General features: G+C 35.1%; 1 protein-coding gene across 1 annotated transcript in view; it reads left to right on the top strand.

Annotated features, from left to right (window-relative positions):
* TBC1D19 (TBC1 domain family member 19) overlaps positions 1-13,037 on the top strand; it is a 51,235-nt gene that overhangs the window by 34,220 nt on the left and 3,978 nt on the right. Inside the window, exons 12-17 of the mRNA XM_065633878.1 lie at positions 2,864-2,938; positions 3,415-3,477; positions 7,789-7,873; positions 8,535-8,579; positions 9,826-9,858; positions 12,237-12,346. Of these exons, the coding sequence (XP_065489950.1) occupies positions 2,864-2,938; positions 3,415-3,477; positions 7,789-7,873; positions 8,535-8,579; positions 9,826-9,858; positions 12,237-12,346 (411 nt within the window). The remainder of the gene's footprint in view (positions 1-2,863; positions 2,939-3,414; positions 3,478-7,788; positions 7,874-8,534; positions 8,580-9,825; positions 9,859-12,236; positions 12,347-13,037) is intronic.

The following is a 13,037-nucleotide window of genomic DNA, read 5'->3' as shown; positions in this document are numbered from 1 at the left end:
TTTTGTATTGCAAGTCTCTTTTTAATAATTTCTGATTTGTTTCCCAAACTCTTTCTCATGAGTTTTAGTTCAGGTAAACAGCTTGGCCTTCTGGTCTTTTTGCTAAATTATTTAGCTGTACTGTTTTACTCTGCTAATATTTGCAATGTAAATTTGCTATTCATTTTTTCAGGACAGCGTTTTGAGTTATGTTTGCTGAAATTGTAAGAGCAACAGGAAGTGGTGTCTTACTTTCTGAGAAATGACCAAGTTGGCGTAGTGGGTTTTTGTAAGAGCAAAGGAGAAACTAGTCTTTATGAAAAACTAAAAAGTGACAAACTGTTTAGCTTTTTGTTTAAAATCATACTGAATATTCAACTGAATTATAAAGAACTTCCCTTCAGTTTCTGCAAGCTGCTGAAGAATCTGAGCGCAGCTGTTCTCCCTTTTAAGACAATGTCCATCAGGTTGCTCTTTCTTACCATTTTTTTAACTGGTTGAAATATTTACACTAATTAAACCAAATTAATGGAGGTAAATTGGGAAGGACGTATATTTCAAAAATTGTACATCCTGCTGGCTAAGGCTAAGTGATTATATCTCTGTTCTAACTCGGGCAATATTTGCCCTATATTTTAATAGGTAGATTGTTTTTTAAAATCAGTACACAAGTAGTCTGAAGGTTGAGAAATGGGAAGTCTCTACATTTCAGCTTTATTGATTTCTTTGCTAAAACAAAAAGATTTTTTTCAAAATGTTTTAAATGCATGTGTCATTCTGGATTAACAAATAGCAAATACTCTGTTCTAATTAAACCTGTTTCATTTAAATGTCTTTCAGTGGTTTTCCGTTTTTCTTCCATGGAAGATACTGTTCACTGGCTATACTAAACTGCAATTATACTTGCAATTAACATGATTCTTTACACTTCTAATTAACAATGCAGTTGAATTAAGGCATGGGAAGCTAGTAAATATTTTAGTGATTAATAAAATAACAATCATAGTTCAGTATGATGCCATAAACAAAACTGCACTGAAGCTAGCATGGGCTCCTGTAAGCAAATGTAAAACATAATTGAATGGCTTCCTAATTCAGGAAGGAAAAGTTTAGTACAAAATCCTGGACTAGTGATAATGTCAACGTGTGGCTTGGAGCCACTGTGTGACCTGCCTTGTTCAAGGCAGTTTTAGACAACTAAAAACTAGGAAATGATAACAGGAAACCTTGAGGTTATTAGAATCTCTTTCCTAAGTTTCAGTAAATAAGTCGTTGCATTAGCTAGTGCCCTTGTAGCCATGAGTTTCATTGTGCTATTTGTTATGCAGGACTATTTCCATGCACAACAGAAACAGTTAAACATGCAGTCTGCTTAGTATGAAAAAGAAGAGGGTTTTTTTTTTATTAGCTCCTTCTGTTCTGATATATACAGTCACTTGAGATGTCAAAAAAAACCCCAGACATTATTCATTTGGCAGTGTTACACCTAATTGGACTACAGTATTGATGCTTTAAAATTGTGACTGGAATATTAGAGTAGTTCTCTGTAGCTCTTAAGAACAGAGTGATACATTCATATGGCAATTAATTTACATTTACTAAATATTTGTGTCCAATAGTGTACTATTTATACATCCCCTTTTTTATTTCTCAGAAAGAAAAATGTAAATATTTTCCCTGTGGTAGTTGTCAGTACTTAATAAATATAGCTATTGTCCTCATTTCAACTTAACAGTCTAATAATGTATTAGTTCTAATAATTTCTAAGTGTATGATATTCACCACTTCTTGGGTTTGGATCAATACAAAGAACAGTTACAATATTCCCTAGCCTTCTCTTAACATTTTTTCCATTTGCTCCCTCTCAAAATTTTATCTTACTTTCCATGTGTTCTTTAAACCCTTACTCCAGACTTAGCTTTTTTTGCAAAGAAATTGGCAGTAAATATTATGTAAAACTTGGAATATACAAGCATTCATGTGGTGTCTGTAGAGACACATTGAAATAAAAATATTTTTGTGAAGAGGAGAGGAGCTTTGGGACAGCTGATTTAGTTTATAAATTTATTCCAAATCCATTTGAAACTGTGGTATTCAATCTGAAATTGTTATTCAATTGTAGGAATAATGACAGAGAGGTATTTAAGGTTTTTAGAATTACATGATGATAGTGCGATATTTAATTTTGTGTTTCGTTTGCAAGCTCCTTTTAAGAAGAAAGGGGTAGACTAAGCGAAAGCAGAGAAGTGTTTGCTTTAGTACTGCCCCATCATTTTATCCTTGTATGTGTTCTGTAGACATTCAGGAAATGACTGGAGTTTTAAAAAAGGTCTGAGTTCTTTGTATTCTTCACAAGGTATTTAAAATACATTTATAATTTCATCTTTTCATAAATGTATACTATTTAGAGATTCATGTTAGATTAGCATCAAATATTTGCAACAACTCATTAATGCTAGAAGATGCGACAACCCAGTAATGGAGGGGTGCGTGTAAATAGAGGGTAACAAAGAAAAACAACAACAACAACAACAAAACAACATCATTATTTTGAGCATTGAAAAGGTTTTAGTAGTAGAGACCCAAAGATTGGAAGATACTGATCTTTGGTTTGAATTAGTTCCTTCATTCTCATTTTAGTGATTATCCAAAGGGGATGTCATTTTATAAAGTCTCAAATATCTGGCTCATTTCTTAGGGAATAAGCTAGAATAAACAGTGATAGAATGCTTCACAAATTATGCAGTGGGGTTTTCAGCTGAATACATGCTTATCATTTTTCTTGAATTTAAAAAAATTTTTAATTTTTAAAAATTGGCTTAATTTGTTTAAATATAAGTTAAAATTATGTCTCAGACTGATTATGGTAATATTTTAATTTTAGGATATCTTGTATTATGAACAGCTTAAGTCAAATGTGATTCAGCACGACCTTTTAGTGGACAGCTTGATTTACAAAGTAAGTGATTCACTAAACAGTGATTAAGTGATTTATATTTGCATCACATCAGTATCTTGGTTTTTTAACAAAGAAAATGTTAGATGGTTTGGTTTTAAGTAGTGTAAGAATAGTTAGTGTGGATTTATATTTGTAAACTCTCTCCTTGAGCCTGTGTTGGCTCTTGCGTAGGATATTTGTTTGAGTTGAGCCATTAATTTGTATAGAAATGGTAACTTCATTTGAAGGAATAACTGGTTTTGCAAGGAAGAAAGCTCTGGGGTCTGAGTGCATCCATTTGAAGTTTCAATTCTGAATATTCTAATCATCAAGTTAATATAGCATTTTTAATTTTAAAATGTGGAGTATATGCTTAACTACAGCTCTTTCATGATTCAATGGTGAAACAGTGTTATCTACTACTGCATTAAGTTCAGCTTCTATGGGAGTCTGAAAAGAGGTTTTTGGCTTCAAACTGCTGCATGTTTTGATTGCAGGATGTAAAGCTGACAGCAAGCAATGATGACTACTATTTTGTATTTGAGGATTATTTATATCAGGTATGTAACTTTTTTTTTCTTAGAAAAGCTAGAAAGTATACTCCTGTGGGATTATATCATCTTCTGAGTGAGGACTGCCTTTGTTTTTCATGTGCAGGCAGAGTACAGTGGGACCCTGGACAGCATCTGTTTGCTGCATTACATGTACTTTCCCTTCTGAATAGCAATACTGTAAATTAATCTTGTACACTTCAACAGATTAAGCAGGACAGGCTTCTTAAACTCCTATTCTGAAAGACCCTACACAACATCTTTCAAATGCAGTAGCCAGAAAATATGCAGTCAGCCATATTCTTCCCCTTTCCAGCTTTGCAATAATAAAATTATTAACAGCTATGGCATACAGAGAAATTAAGACTTGAGAAGTATATTCAGGGTTCTGGTTAAAAAATGAACAAATTTTAAAAAATGCTTTACAGTGATGTACTACAGTAAGCATAGAAGATGACGTGTTGACATATTTTTAAATGGAAGACATTGATTCTGAATAAGGTAGTGATATATATGGTTACTTTTAGAATTGCTCCCATTCCAAAGCTGCTTCTAGCAATGGGGAACCCAGCTACTGCTGCCTGTCAGATGCCCTTAAATAGAAGGACATTACATTTATGAGTTTCCTAATGTGTAGTTGATTGCAGTGTCAACATAAATGTCATGCAGTAAACTTACAATTTCCACAGTGCTTTCAGTTTCATTAGTCACATCTGTTAGGTTAGACTCGCTTAATTTTTTGTTTAAGAGCTATGTGAAACTAAATGATTTCTTCTTTAATGGTAATATGTAAAACTGCTAGTAATTTACCTAAGCAAGAAACTGTCCTTAGTGCTGCTTAGTCCATGTAGGTATAAAAATATGCATTACTGTTTAAGCATACTATTCAATCATGTCTACATATAACATTTTAGTACAATAAACATTTAAACATTAATACTTAAAATTGTAACCTCATGAAATTATAGCCTTTTTGACTTAAAATAGTTCCAGGATTAAGATCTGTAACTGAATTTGTTTCTGAATTAAAATTTGAAAAATTATTTCATAGTGACAACTCAGGGATATTTATTCGCTAAAATATTTATTATACATGCAGAAGTTTTCCTTGATTTAAAGGTCAGAGTCGATCTTCATTGTTGTAACATTATCTCTTCATCATGGAATGTGAAAATCTCGTTCTTATTTCTGCTTCATTCATTATATAGACTACTAAAGCATATTAGTTAGTCATAAACTAGCAGTTCCAGTGGACACAAGTTTATAATCTCTGAAGGAGAATGAAATAGTATACGGTATAATATTTTATTTGAAGGCCATCAGAAATAGATTTTGTTCAACATTCCCAATATATAGCACAGTTGAATATTTTAATTTTCATATATCTCTCTTAAGTAAAATAATTATTAGGGAATGAAAATCATTAAAAGGATTAAACTAGCCTTACTAATTTGAAGGAGAATCACCAAAAATCTTTGAAAAATGAAGTGCCTAGTTTTACTGCAAAAGCTTTGAGGCAAAGAATATCTCGAACTTCTAATTACTGGTTGCTCTAGTTTTTTTGGCACTTTGTGGTATTCCTCAGACTCTTTTTCTAGAAGAAAGCTATCCATTTTTAGAATCACAGAATGGTCGGGGTTGGAAGGGGCCTCTGGAGATCATCTAGTCCAGCCCTCCTCCTAAAGCAGGTTCACCTAGAGCAGATCGCACAGGAATGTGTCCAGGTGGGTTTTGAATGTCTGCAGAGAAGGAGACGCCACAACCTCTCTGGGCAGCCTGTTCCAGTCCCTCCAGCCTGTCCAGGTCTTGCTGAATGGCAGCACAGCCTCCTGGTGCATCAACCCTTCCTCCCAGTTTTGTATCATCAGCCAACTTGCTGGGGGTAGACACTTCATCCAGGTGATTGATGAACAAGTTGAACAAGGCTGGACCCATGGAGACCCGTGGAGAAGACCACTGGCCACAGGCCTCCAACCAGGCTCTGCACTGCTGGTCACAGCCCTCTGAGCTCTGCCAATCAGCCAGTTCTCCTTGATAGTTTTCTCTTCCAACCTGATTTGCAAATGCATTGCTGCTGAATGATTTTATTCTGTGGCCTCTGGAAAAATTTTGCAGTGTGAATCACTCTGATATGGAATATTATATATTGATTTCGTATGATAACTGGAATTAAATTTGCCTAAATAAAATAGGTAATGAAAATGTTAGTTTAAATCAGATAAATTATTTCTGGTTGCGCTGGGTTTGTGGGTTTTTTCATGACAAGTTACTGCCTCCGAGTTTTCCAAGTCATCGAACAGAGTGTGGCATTTGTCTGTGTATTACTTAACAGATAAAGCATCCATCAAACCCAGAAAATTTAGGCCTAAAATAGCAATGAGGATATTTGGTTGGATTATTGGTACCTCTTTATTACCATGCAATACTTCTTGGGAAAAACACTGTGAAATGATGTAATTTATTGCCTTTATTATCTTTGCTTTCTTCATCCCAAAGTTCACATGCTTTTCTTAGTTCTTTCTAACGACTGAAATAGAATACAGTTACTTTTAATATAGTAATTTATTTTTCATACAAGCTTCGGTTTTGTGGGGTTTTTTTTCTTTTTTTCAGTCCTTTAAATGCTGTGGGTTTATTTTATTTTTTATTATAAATATCCAATAGTTTGCCAAAAAAGGGGGTTTGTGCCATTGTTTTCTTTGGCATTCTCTTTTTTGTGAATAAGAATAATCTTGCACAAATTATTACATTTGTAAATTCATTATTTCAGGCCAGAAGTTCAGTTTTAATACTTTAGTCTTACATCCTACATAATGAATATATGCAAAGAACCTCACCCAGCAGTTTTTAGGTACAGCCATAACTTAAGTCTGAGCTAGAGTCTATCTCTTAAAGATGCATAGTCTTAATTTAAAGACTTCCAGATACTGGTACTGGACACTGTATTCGTAAAAAAGGGGGCCTCAAATTAAGGTTACATTCTTTCCCTTATGAGAGAACATAATGTATGTCCTTTCTAGATTAGTTTCTTTTTCTTTCACCTCAGTTAACATATACAAAGAATTACATTTGCCTGTGTATCGTTATTGTCAGCTATATTTTGGCAGCTACAAAAATGATTGTGTATTGTGCAAAAATAATGTTTAGCTTAAACTGTTCAAGATAGAGACTATTTATTTTTTAAAAGCTGTTTGTATCTGAGAAATAGTTTTGAGGTTCAAAGGAGGAAAAAGTCTCATAATATGACCTTTCCACAAAAAAATTTTAAAAAGCAGTGTTGTTCAGATGTCAGTGTTTCAGTTTTGCATGTTTCCTTTTGACAAATGCTGGTATCTGGAAAATGTCTTCAAGAATTAGTTGAAGGAAAAATCCATTCATTTTTATTCACAATAAATTATGTCATGAAACGCCATCTAAAGCATTTCCACCTTTTACACCTTGGCTACAGGTAAAACAAACAAACGCTTAAAACCTACAAGAGGGAGGGTTTAACTTATGCAAAGAAGTCAGCAGCAAGTTGAAATCTGTCTTACTTCTGCCCTCTTGTGTACATTCTTGATAACGCAATCTTTCATTGCATGAAAACATGACGATTTTCAAGCTCAGTACTAATTATTACAGTTTTTACAACTGCATGTAGGATAAGAGTCTCTATTGTTAATTTTTTTCTAGGAATGCTTTCATTATTTAATTTTATACTCAATTACTGTGAATACTAGATATTTCATTTATGTAACCAATAAAAAATACAAATATATTTTACAAAATACAATGTGCATTTCAGAACTTATGGATATGAGGTGAACATTTTAATCTGTGCTTTTTGAAAGAACTGAGTATCGTGCAAGCACTCTGCAAAGCTCCTGGGAATGAAAGCGGACATAAGGATCAGTCTTCTATATCTGCACACAGGTGGAAATGTAAATGTTTCATTTGCTTATTCACTTACTAGGACTTCCCCAGGTCATAGTAACTGAATAGAAAAGTAACCAAATAGACAGTAAAGCAGGCAGTTGCATGCACAGTCACTAATGATGTGACAGCAGGGGACAGACCCGTGTTGAGAGGCAAAGAGGAGAGTTGGAAAATGGGGATATATTACTGACAACAAATGAATGTGAGGTAAAATCATAGCAGGTTCAAAATGAACCTGGAAATTTGAAGAAGAAAGTAAATCAAGTTGGTCAAGAGCTTTCAAGCATATTAGCTCTCTTCAATAACATCTAATAGGTGCTAATTAAGGCAGGTCCTTAAGTCTGTTTGACATTGCTTTGTTGATCCAGTAAGTCAGCTCATTCTTATATGCCATCTTGTCTACAGGTATTACTCTGTTTTTCCCGAGATACATCTGTATTGGAGCACTTCACCTACAGTAGTGCCACCCCACCCAAATCATATATACGAGGTAAAAGGAATTGTTTTAAAAAAGATTGTATAGATTTTTGCTGCAGCATAGATTGTCTAATTTGCTGCAGTAATACAGTATGTGAATTTCCTTTATGTTCATTACACCTAGTAGACTACATTGAAAAGAATGTTAATTAAAATGTAATGTATCTAGTTGACATCTGCACAGATTCTGACAGTTTAGAAGCTGATCACATGAAGACCAGATTGCAATGTCATTCTTTTACTGTAGCTTTCTGTGTTCTCCAGAACTTTTAAAATACCTTTCCTGTCCCTAGGTCAGTCTGCCACAGCATGGCAGACTTGTCCCCTTAACCTTATTCCCTCATAGAGCTTCACTGTCTTCCAGGTCTGCAGCGAATGCCTTTAGAGGTCCTAAGACACACTCCAATAAAATCTCTACAGGATAGCATTGCTGAAATCTTCCTCTTCTTTTTTGCTGTTTGTCATCCTCTGTTATTGGTGCTGCATTTTACTTTTATATCTGACACTCTACCTGTCCTATTGCGTTGCTTGCTTGTTTTAGACATTAACAAATGGTCAACAAGGTAATTGGTTATTATTTTTATAACTGTAACTAAGAATCCACCTTTTTAATTTAAATCTTTACACCTTTTAACAGCTTAATGACATCTTAATTGTGGTTTGATGATTCACAGGAAAACTTGGAATGGAAGAGTACGCTGTTTTCTATCCTCCAAATGGTAAGAATTATACTATTGTCTCCTCTAGTGGTAGACTGGGAAGATACAGAATATTTTTCTCAAGTACACGATAACTTCTTTTTTCTATTGCAAATAATGTTTCACTGTTATTCTGTGAAATTCATTAGTTTAAAGGAGTAAGCTGGACTGAAGCTACTCCAAAGCCACGTTCAGCCTGGTGTTAGTAGTCACACATGGAGTCTGTCTGTGTGGGTGGGAAGGAGAATGAAAACAACTTCTGGTGCAGCAGCTTGTGCTCCAGTCTTGTATCACCACTCAGAGGATCTGAATGATACGTGCTGAAACAGTCTGACCCTCAGCTTTTCAGCACTCAACAAACCACACCTTAGAGTCTTTTCCTTTCAAAATTTGTGTTCATTTAAAAAACTCAGACATAACTAATCTATATAATTTTAAGTTAATATCATTGCTGTTGGTTTTACTTCAGTTACTAAAAGTTTTTTCAGCTCTAATTTTAACCATTTAAATCCTTTTCTATTGAATCCTTTCCCTGTTTTTGTGCTGCATTTGTATTTTAAGTTCAAGCTCTTTGCTTTCAAGGCCTTACGTCACCAATCTTAAATCCGCATCGCTGGCCTTGTCTTTTATGTCTTCTGTGTTCCAGTGGTGTCAATTATAGCGTGTACTTTTGTTCCCCCTTCTTCCGTTTTTGCCTCCACAGTTCTTTGCAGCTTTGTAGCCATGAAGCATTGTTCCTGTGACCTTTTGCCAAAGCCGCTCCCTCATACCAGTCCTGTATGAAAATTAATGAATGGGAGCTAAGATCAGCTGGAAAAGAGGAGAGAACTGTCATGATACAACTGCCAAGTCCTATAAATGTTTTGTCTGAGTACTACGTGAATTACTAGAGGTCTTAGCCTCCTTTTTTCCTGTTCTCTACTTGTCAGTGCATGACATTTACAGGTTGTCATTTATCTGAAATTAGATTCTGATTTCAGCAAAGCTTATATGTAATAACTTAATGGAAACAGAGCTGTACTTGGCTTTCTAGGAGCTATAGCATGTGTTCAAGCACGTGGTTGGTTGTACTGAAGTAAGTGATACAGTTCCTCTGCTTAAATATTTACAGGACTGAGATCTAAGACTGAAGGTGCCATAAAAAAGGAAGTATTTTATTCCTATAGTAGGCAGAATACAATTTAGAAACTTGAGGGGGAAATGCATTTTTTTACATGGATACAAAGAAATATAAAAGAGCAAAAAAATAAATGTTTTTGTTTTGTAGGTGTAATTCCTTTTCACGGCTTTTCTATGTATGGTAAGTGTGACTCATAAACTTTTAAAACCTCAGGACTGCTTTTTATCATATTGCAGTTTAAAGCTGCCTGTACTTTTCTGCAACTTTTAAATGTGTGTGTTTTCTGTTTCTTTGGGTATGAAGACAGTTGTATATAATTTTTAAAATTCTAGGCTGTTTCTATTTAGTTGTATTAGAGCTGGCTACCATGTGGGAGTTCCTTCTTTGAGAGCTAGTAGCTGAGCTATACATCTTAATGTATATGAAGAGAGGGATGGTTTGTTGACAGAGTGCTCTTCTGTTGTGTTTCACTTCTGGGTTGACCAAGTTACCTGTGAAAAGAGTTTGTAAAAACATGAATTGTGTGAAAGGCCTGTTGCTGTATCAATTTGCCTAGGACAGGTGTTAAAGAAGCATTAAAGGATAGAATGGTTGCTACTTTACTGCATGGAGGAAAGCTCAAATATCCACAAGATTTCTAGGAAAAGAGCAGAAGAATCTCCTCGGGTCTCAGACGTAACAAGGCAGCTGGTGTAGAGAGACTCCAACAATGGGAGACTGTTTGTTGCAGCTTGCCAGTTTTTTTCCTTTGATTTGTCAAAGGTGTTTGTGGCATCACAAGGCAAGCAGATTTTAAGGTTATACTTAAAATGCTATGTTTTGCTAATAAGAATGTTTAATGATCACACATTCATTAAAACCAGATTATTTAAATATGAAATGCAAATTTCGACCTGAGTAGGGCATTTAAGTCTTTGAAGTAATTAACAGCTTAGTTACAGACTCTTCCTTAGGTACTCACTAGGAGGCTTTCACTTACAGAAGTGAAACCACTTGTCAAAATGTTTGTATTTGACTCTGCCCTTGAGAACAGCATCTCAAACTGGGTGTGAGCTGCTTCCCTCCCTCCTGGCTTCTCTCTTTGCAAGGGCTCAGAATGTGCTGGCACTGAGAAGGAGGGGGCTGAAAAGCAAGAAAGGTTAGTGTAACTCCAGGCTGTGGGTAAGGCAGCTGGGACCAAGCAGAGCACCCTGTCTGTTCCGTGCTCTGCTGCCCGGGGAGGAAGTATCTGGGTCCTTATGTAAACCCTGTGCACTTTTACACATTCACTTGCATACCCTTGGACGATGCCAACTGTCAGGCACTGCTCTGTTATCCCTCTGGCCTTTACGTACATATGCACACTGCCAGCTCTTCCAATTTTAATCCTTAAAAACATACACACTAGTAACACCTTCTGCTTTTCTTACGCCTACGTAAATACACATTTCTGTGAACATCTCACTCTACCTTAGCACCCCACCTCTTATACACATATGCCATTCTTTTCTACTAAGCCACCTTCTCTGAGGTACATATGAAAATCAATTCAAATATACATAGACCCATAGCTATGTGCGTATGTATACATATGTATGCAGACGAAATGTGTAAGCATCCCTACCTTTGTGTAAATAAAACTGGAAGGGAAGATGAATGTAGAGATAGAGGCTATGAATGTGTTAAAATATAAGCTGTCATCCAGGATGAATGCACCTGTAAAATGAAGCAGTAGATGGGATGAGTGGACAGATCAAAAGACTCTTTACAGAGGTATATATAGAACAACTGTCTGTGAAACATGCATTGAATGGATGAGTAGAAATCGGGGGGAACTGATTATGTTTGTACAACGTGTACCTACGATAGATTTATCTGTATGCTAGACTTTTACAAAAAGAAAAAAGGGACTGATTGAAAAAAGTTTGAGAACTGCTGCTTTACAAATGTAGCCAACTGTTGTTTTGAATCAGGTATATTAAGAGACTTCTAAAGAGTACAGTACTGAATGCCCATGTTTTTGAGATCTTACAAGAAATAAACAGGTCTCTATCAATCCGTCGTACTTATGCAATGTTATTGTGGCAACCAAAAGCTATTTTTTTAATATTTTCATCTCCATAACACCCATCTTGAAGCAGTAAACTTATTCCAGTCTTACAAATTGGGAACCAGTTTGGAGATGGTCACTGTCCCAAGAGCACATTGGGACTTACAGACGGCTGAATTAAAAACTTTCACTCTTCAACATATCATTGCCCTACACCCCAGAGAAGCTATCCTTAAAGTGTATTTCTTATGCTTAGGAAGCCAGCACTGTAGTAAGCAGGTTCTAATTAGTTTAGATTCTTGAAATATATAGAACTATTACCCAGAATGTGTTATACTCCCTTTCTTAACTTTTTATGTCAAATGATAGACTCTACTATAGAATTTCTCTTTCTAAATAATTTGCTTAGCATTGGTTTTGTAAATTGTGCTATTATAAATTACTTTTCCTTATATTTCATGCACTTAATCATTGAGCTCTTTTAGCAGTTTACAGTGTTGAGTCGATTATAATTTTTTTATCCTTTCAGTTGCTCCGCTTTGCTTTCTGTACCATGAACCTTCCAGATTGTATCAGATATTCCGTGAGATGTACGTGCGATTTTTCTTCAGGCTCCATTCCATCTCTTCTCATGCTTCTGTAAGTTCATCAGGAATGAAAACTCACTTGATATTCAGTTTGCTATGGAACAGTAATATACATTGGTGTGATTTTGTATGCAATTGAAATATGTATGTACTTCAGGCAACCTTGAAAAGAATATTAAGTAACTCCAATTTGGATATTTTTGTTTTCTGTGTCAATGTTAGTTGTTGCTATACAATATCATGTGCTTTAAAATAGTACAGTTCTCATTTTATGAGAGGGTGGTTTTTTTGAGAATCAAGTCTTTCCTGTAATAAGTTTCTTAGTTCAAGAAGTCACATAAATGTGTACTTGCTTTCATTTTTATCAATAACATGTAAGCGTACACAGTTTAGTGTTTTCTGGGGTAGAGGAACTAAAATATAGTCATAGATCTACAGGTACTGTTTCAGTGATTTCAAGTGAAGGTCTGTTTCTTTAACTCAATTATCTTTGTGTGACAGCACATGCTTTTTAGCACTACTAGATGAATTTAAATAATTTGCTTCTGTTTATGACCAGGAACAGCTGTCTTGAATGTAAGACAATTGTAGAACTTTGCTTATCTTCTATTTTTGAAGAATAAAACATAGTAAATTTTTTTCTTCTTCACGAAATGCTGAATAGTTACATTGATTTTTTGAAAAAATTTCCTGGTTGAAAGAAAATCCTTTCCTTTATGTACCATTCCAAGGCTGCGCATTGT

The sequence above is a fragment of the Caloenas nicobarica genome, chromosome 4, assembly GCF_036013445.1.
Source record: "Caloenas nicobarica isolate bCalNic1 chromosome 4, bCalNic1.hap1, whole genome shotgun sequence".
In the NCBI taxonomy this organism is placed as follows: domain Eukaryota; kingdom Metazoa; phylum Chordata; class Aves; order Columbiformes; family Columbidae; genus Caloenas; species Caloenas nicobarica.
This window is presented reverse-complemented; position numbering and strand designations above follow the sequence as displayed.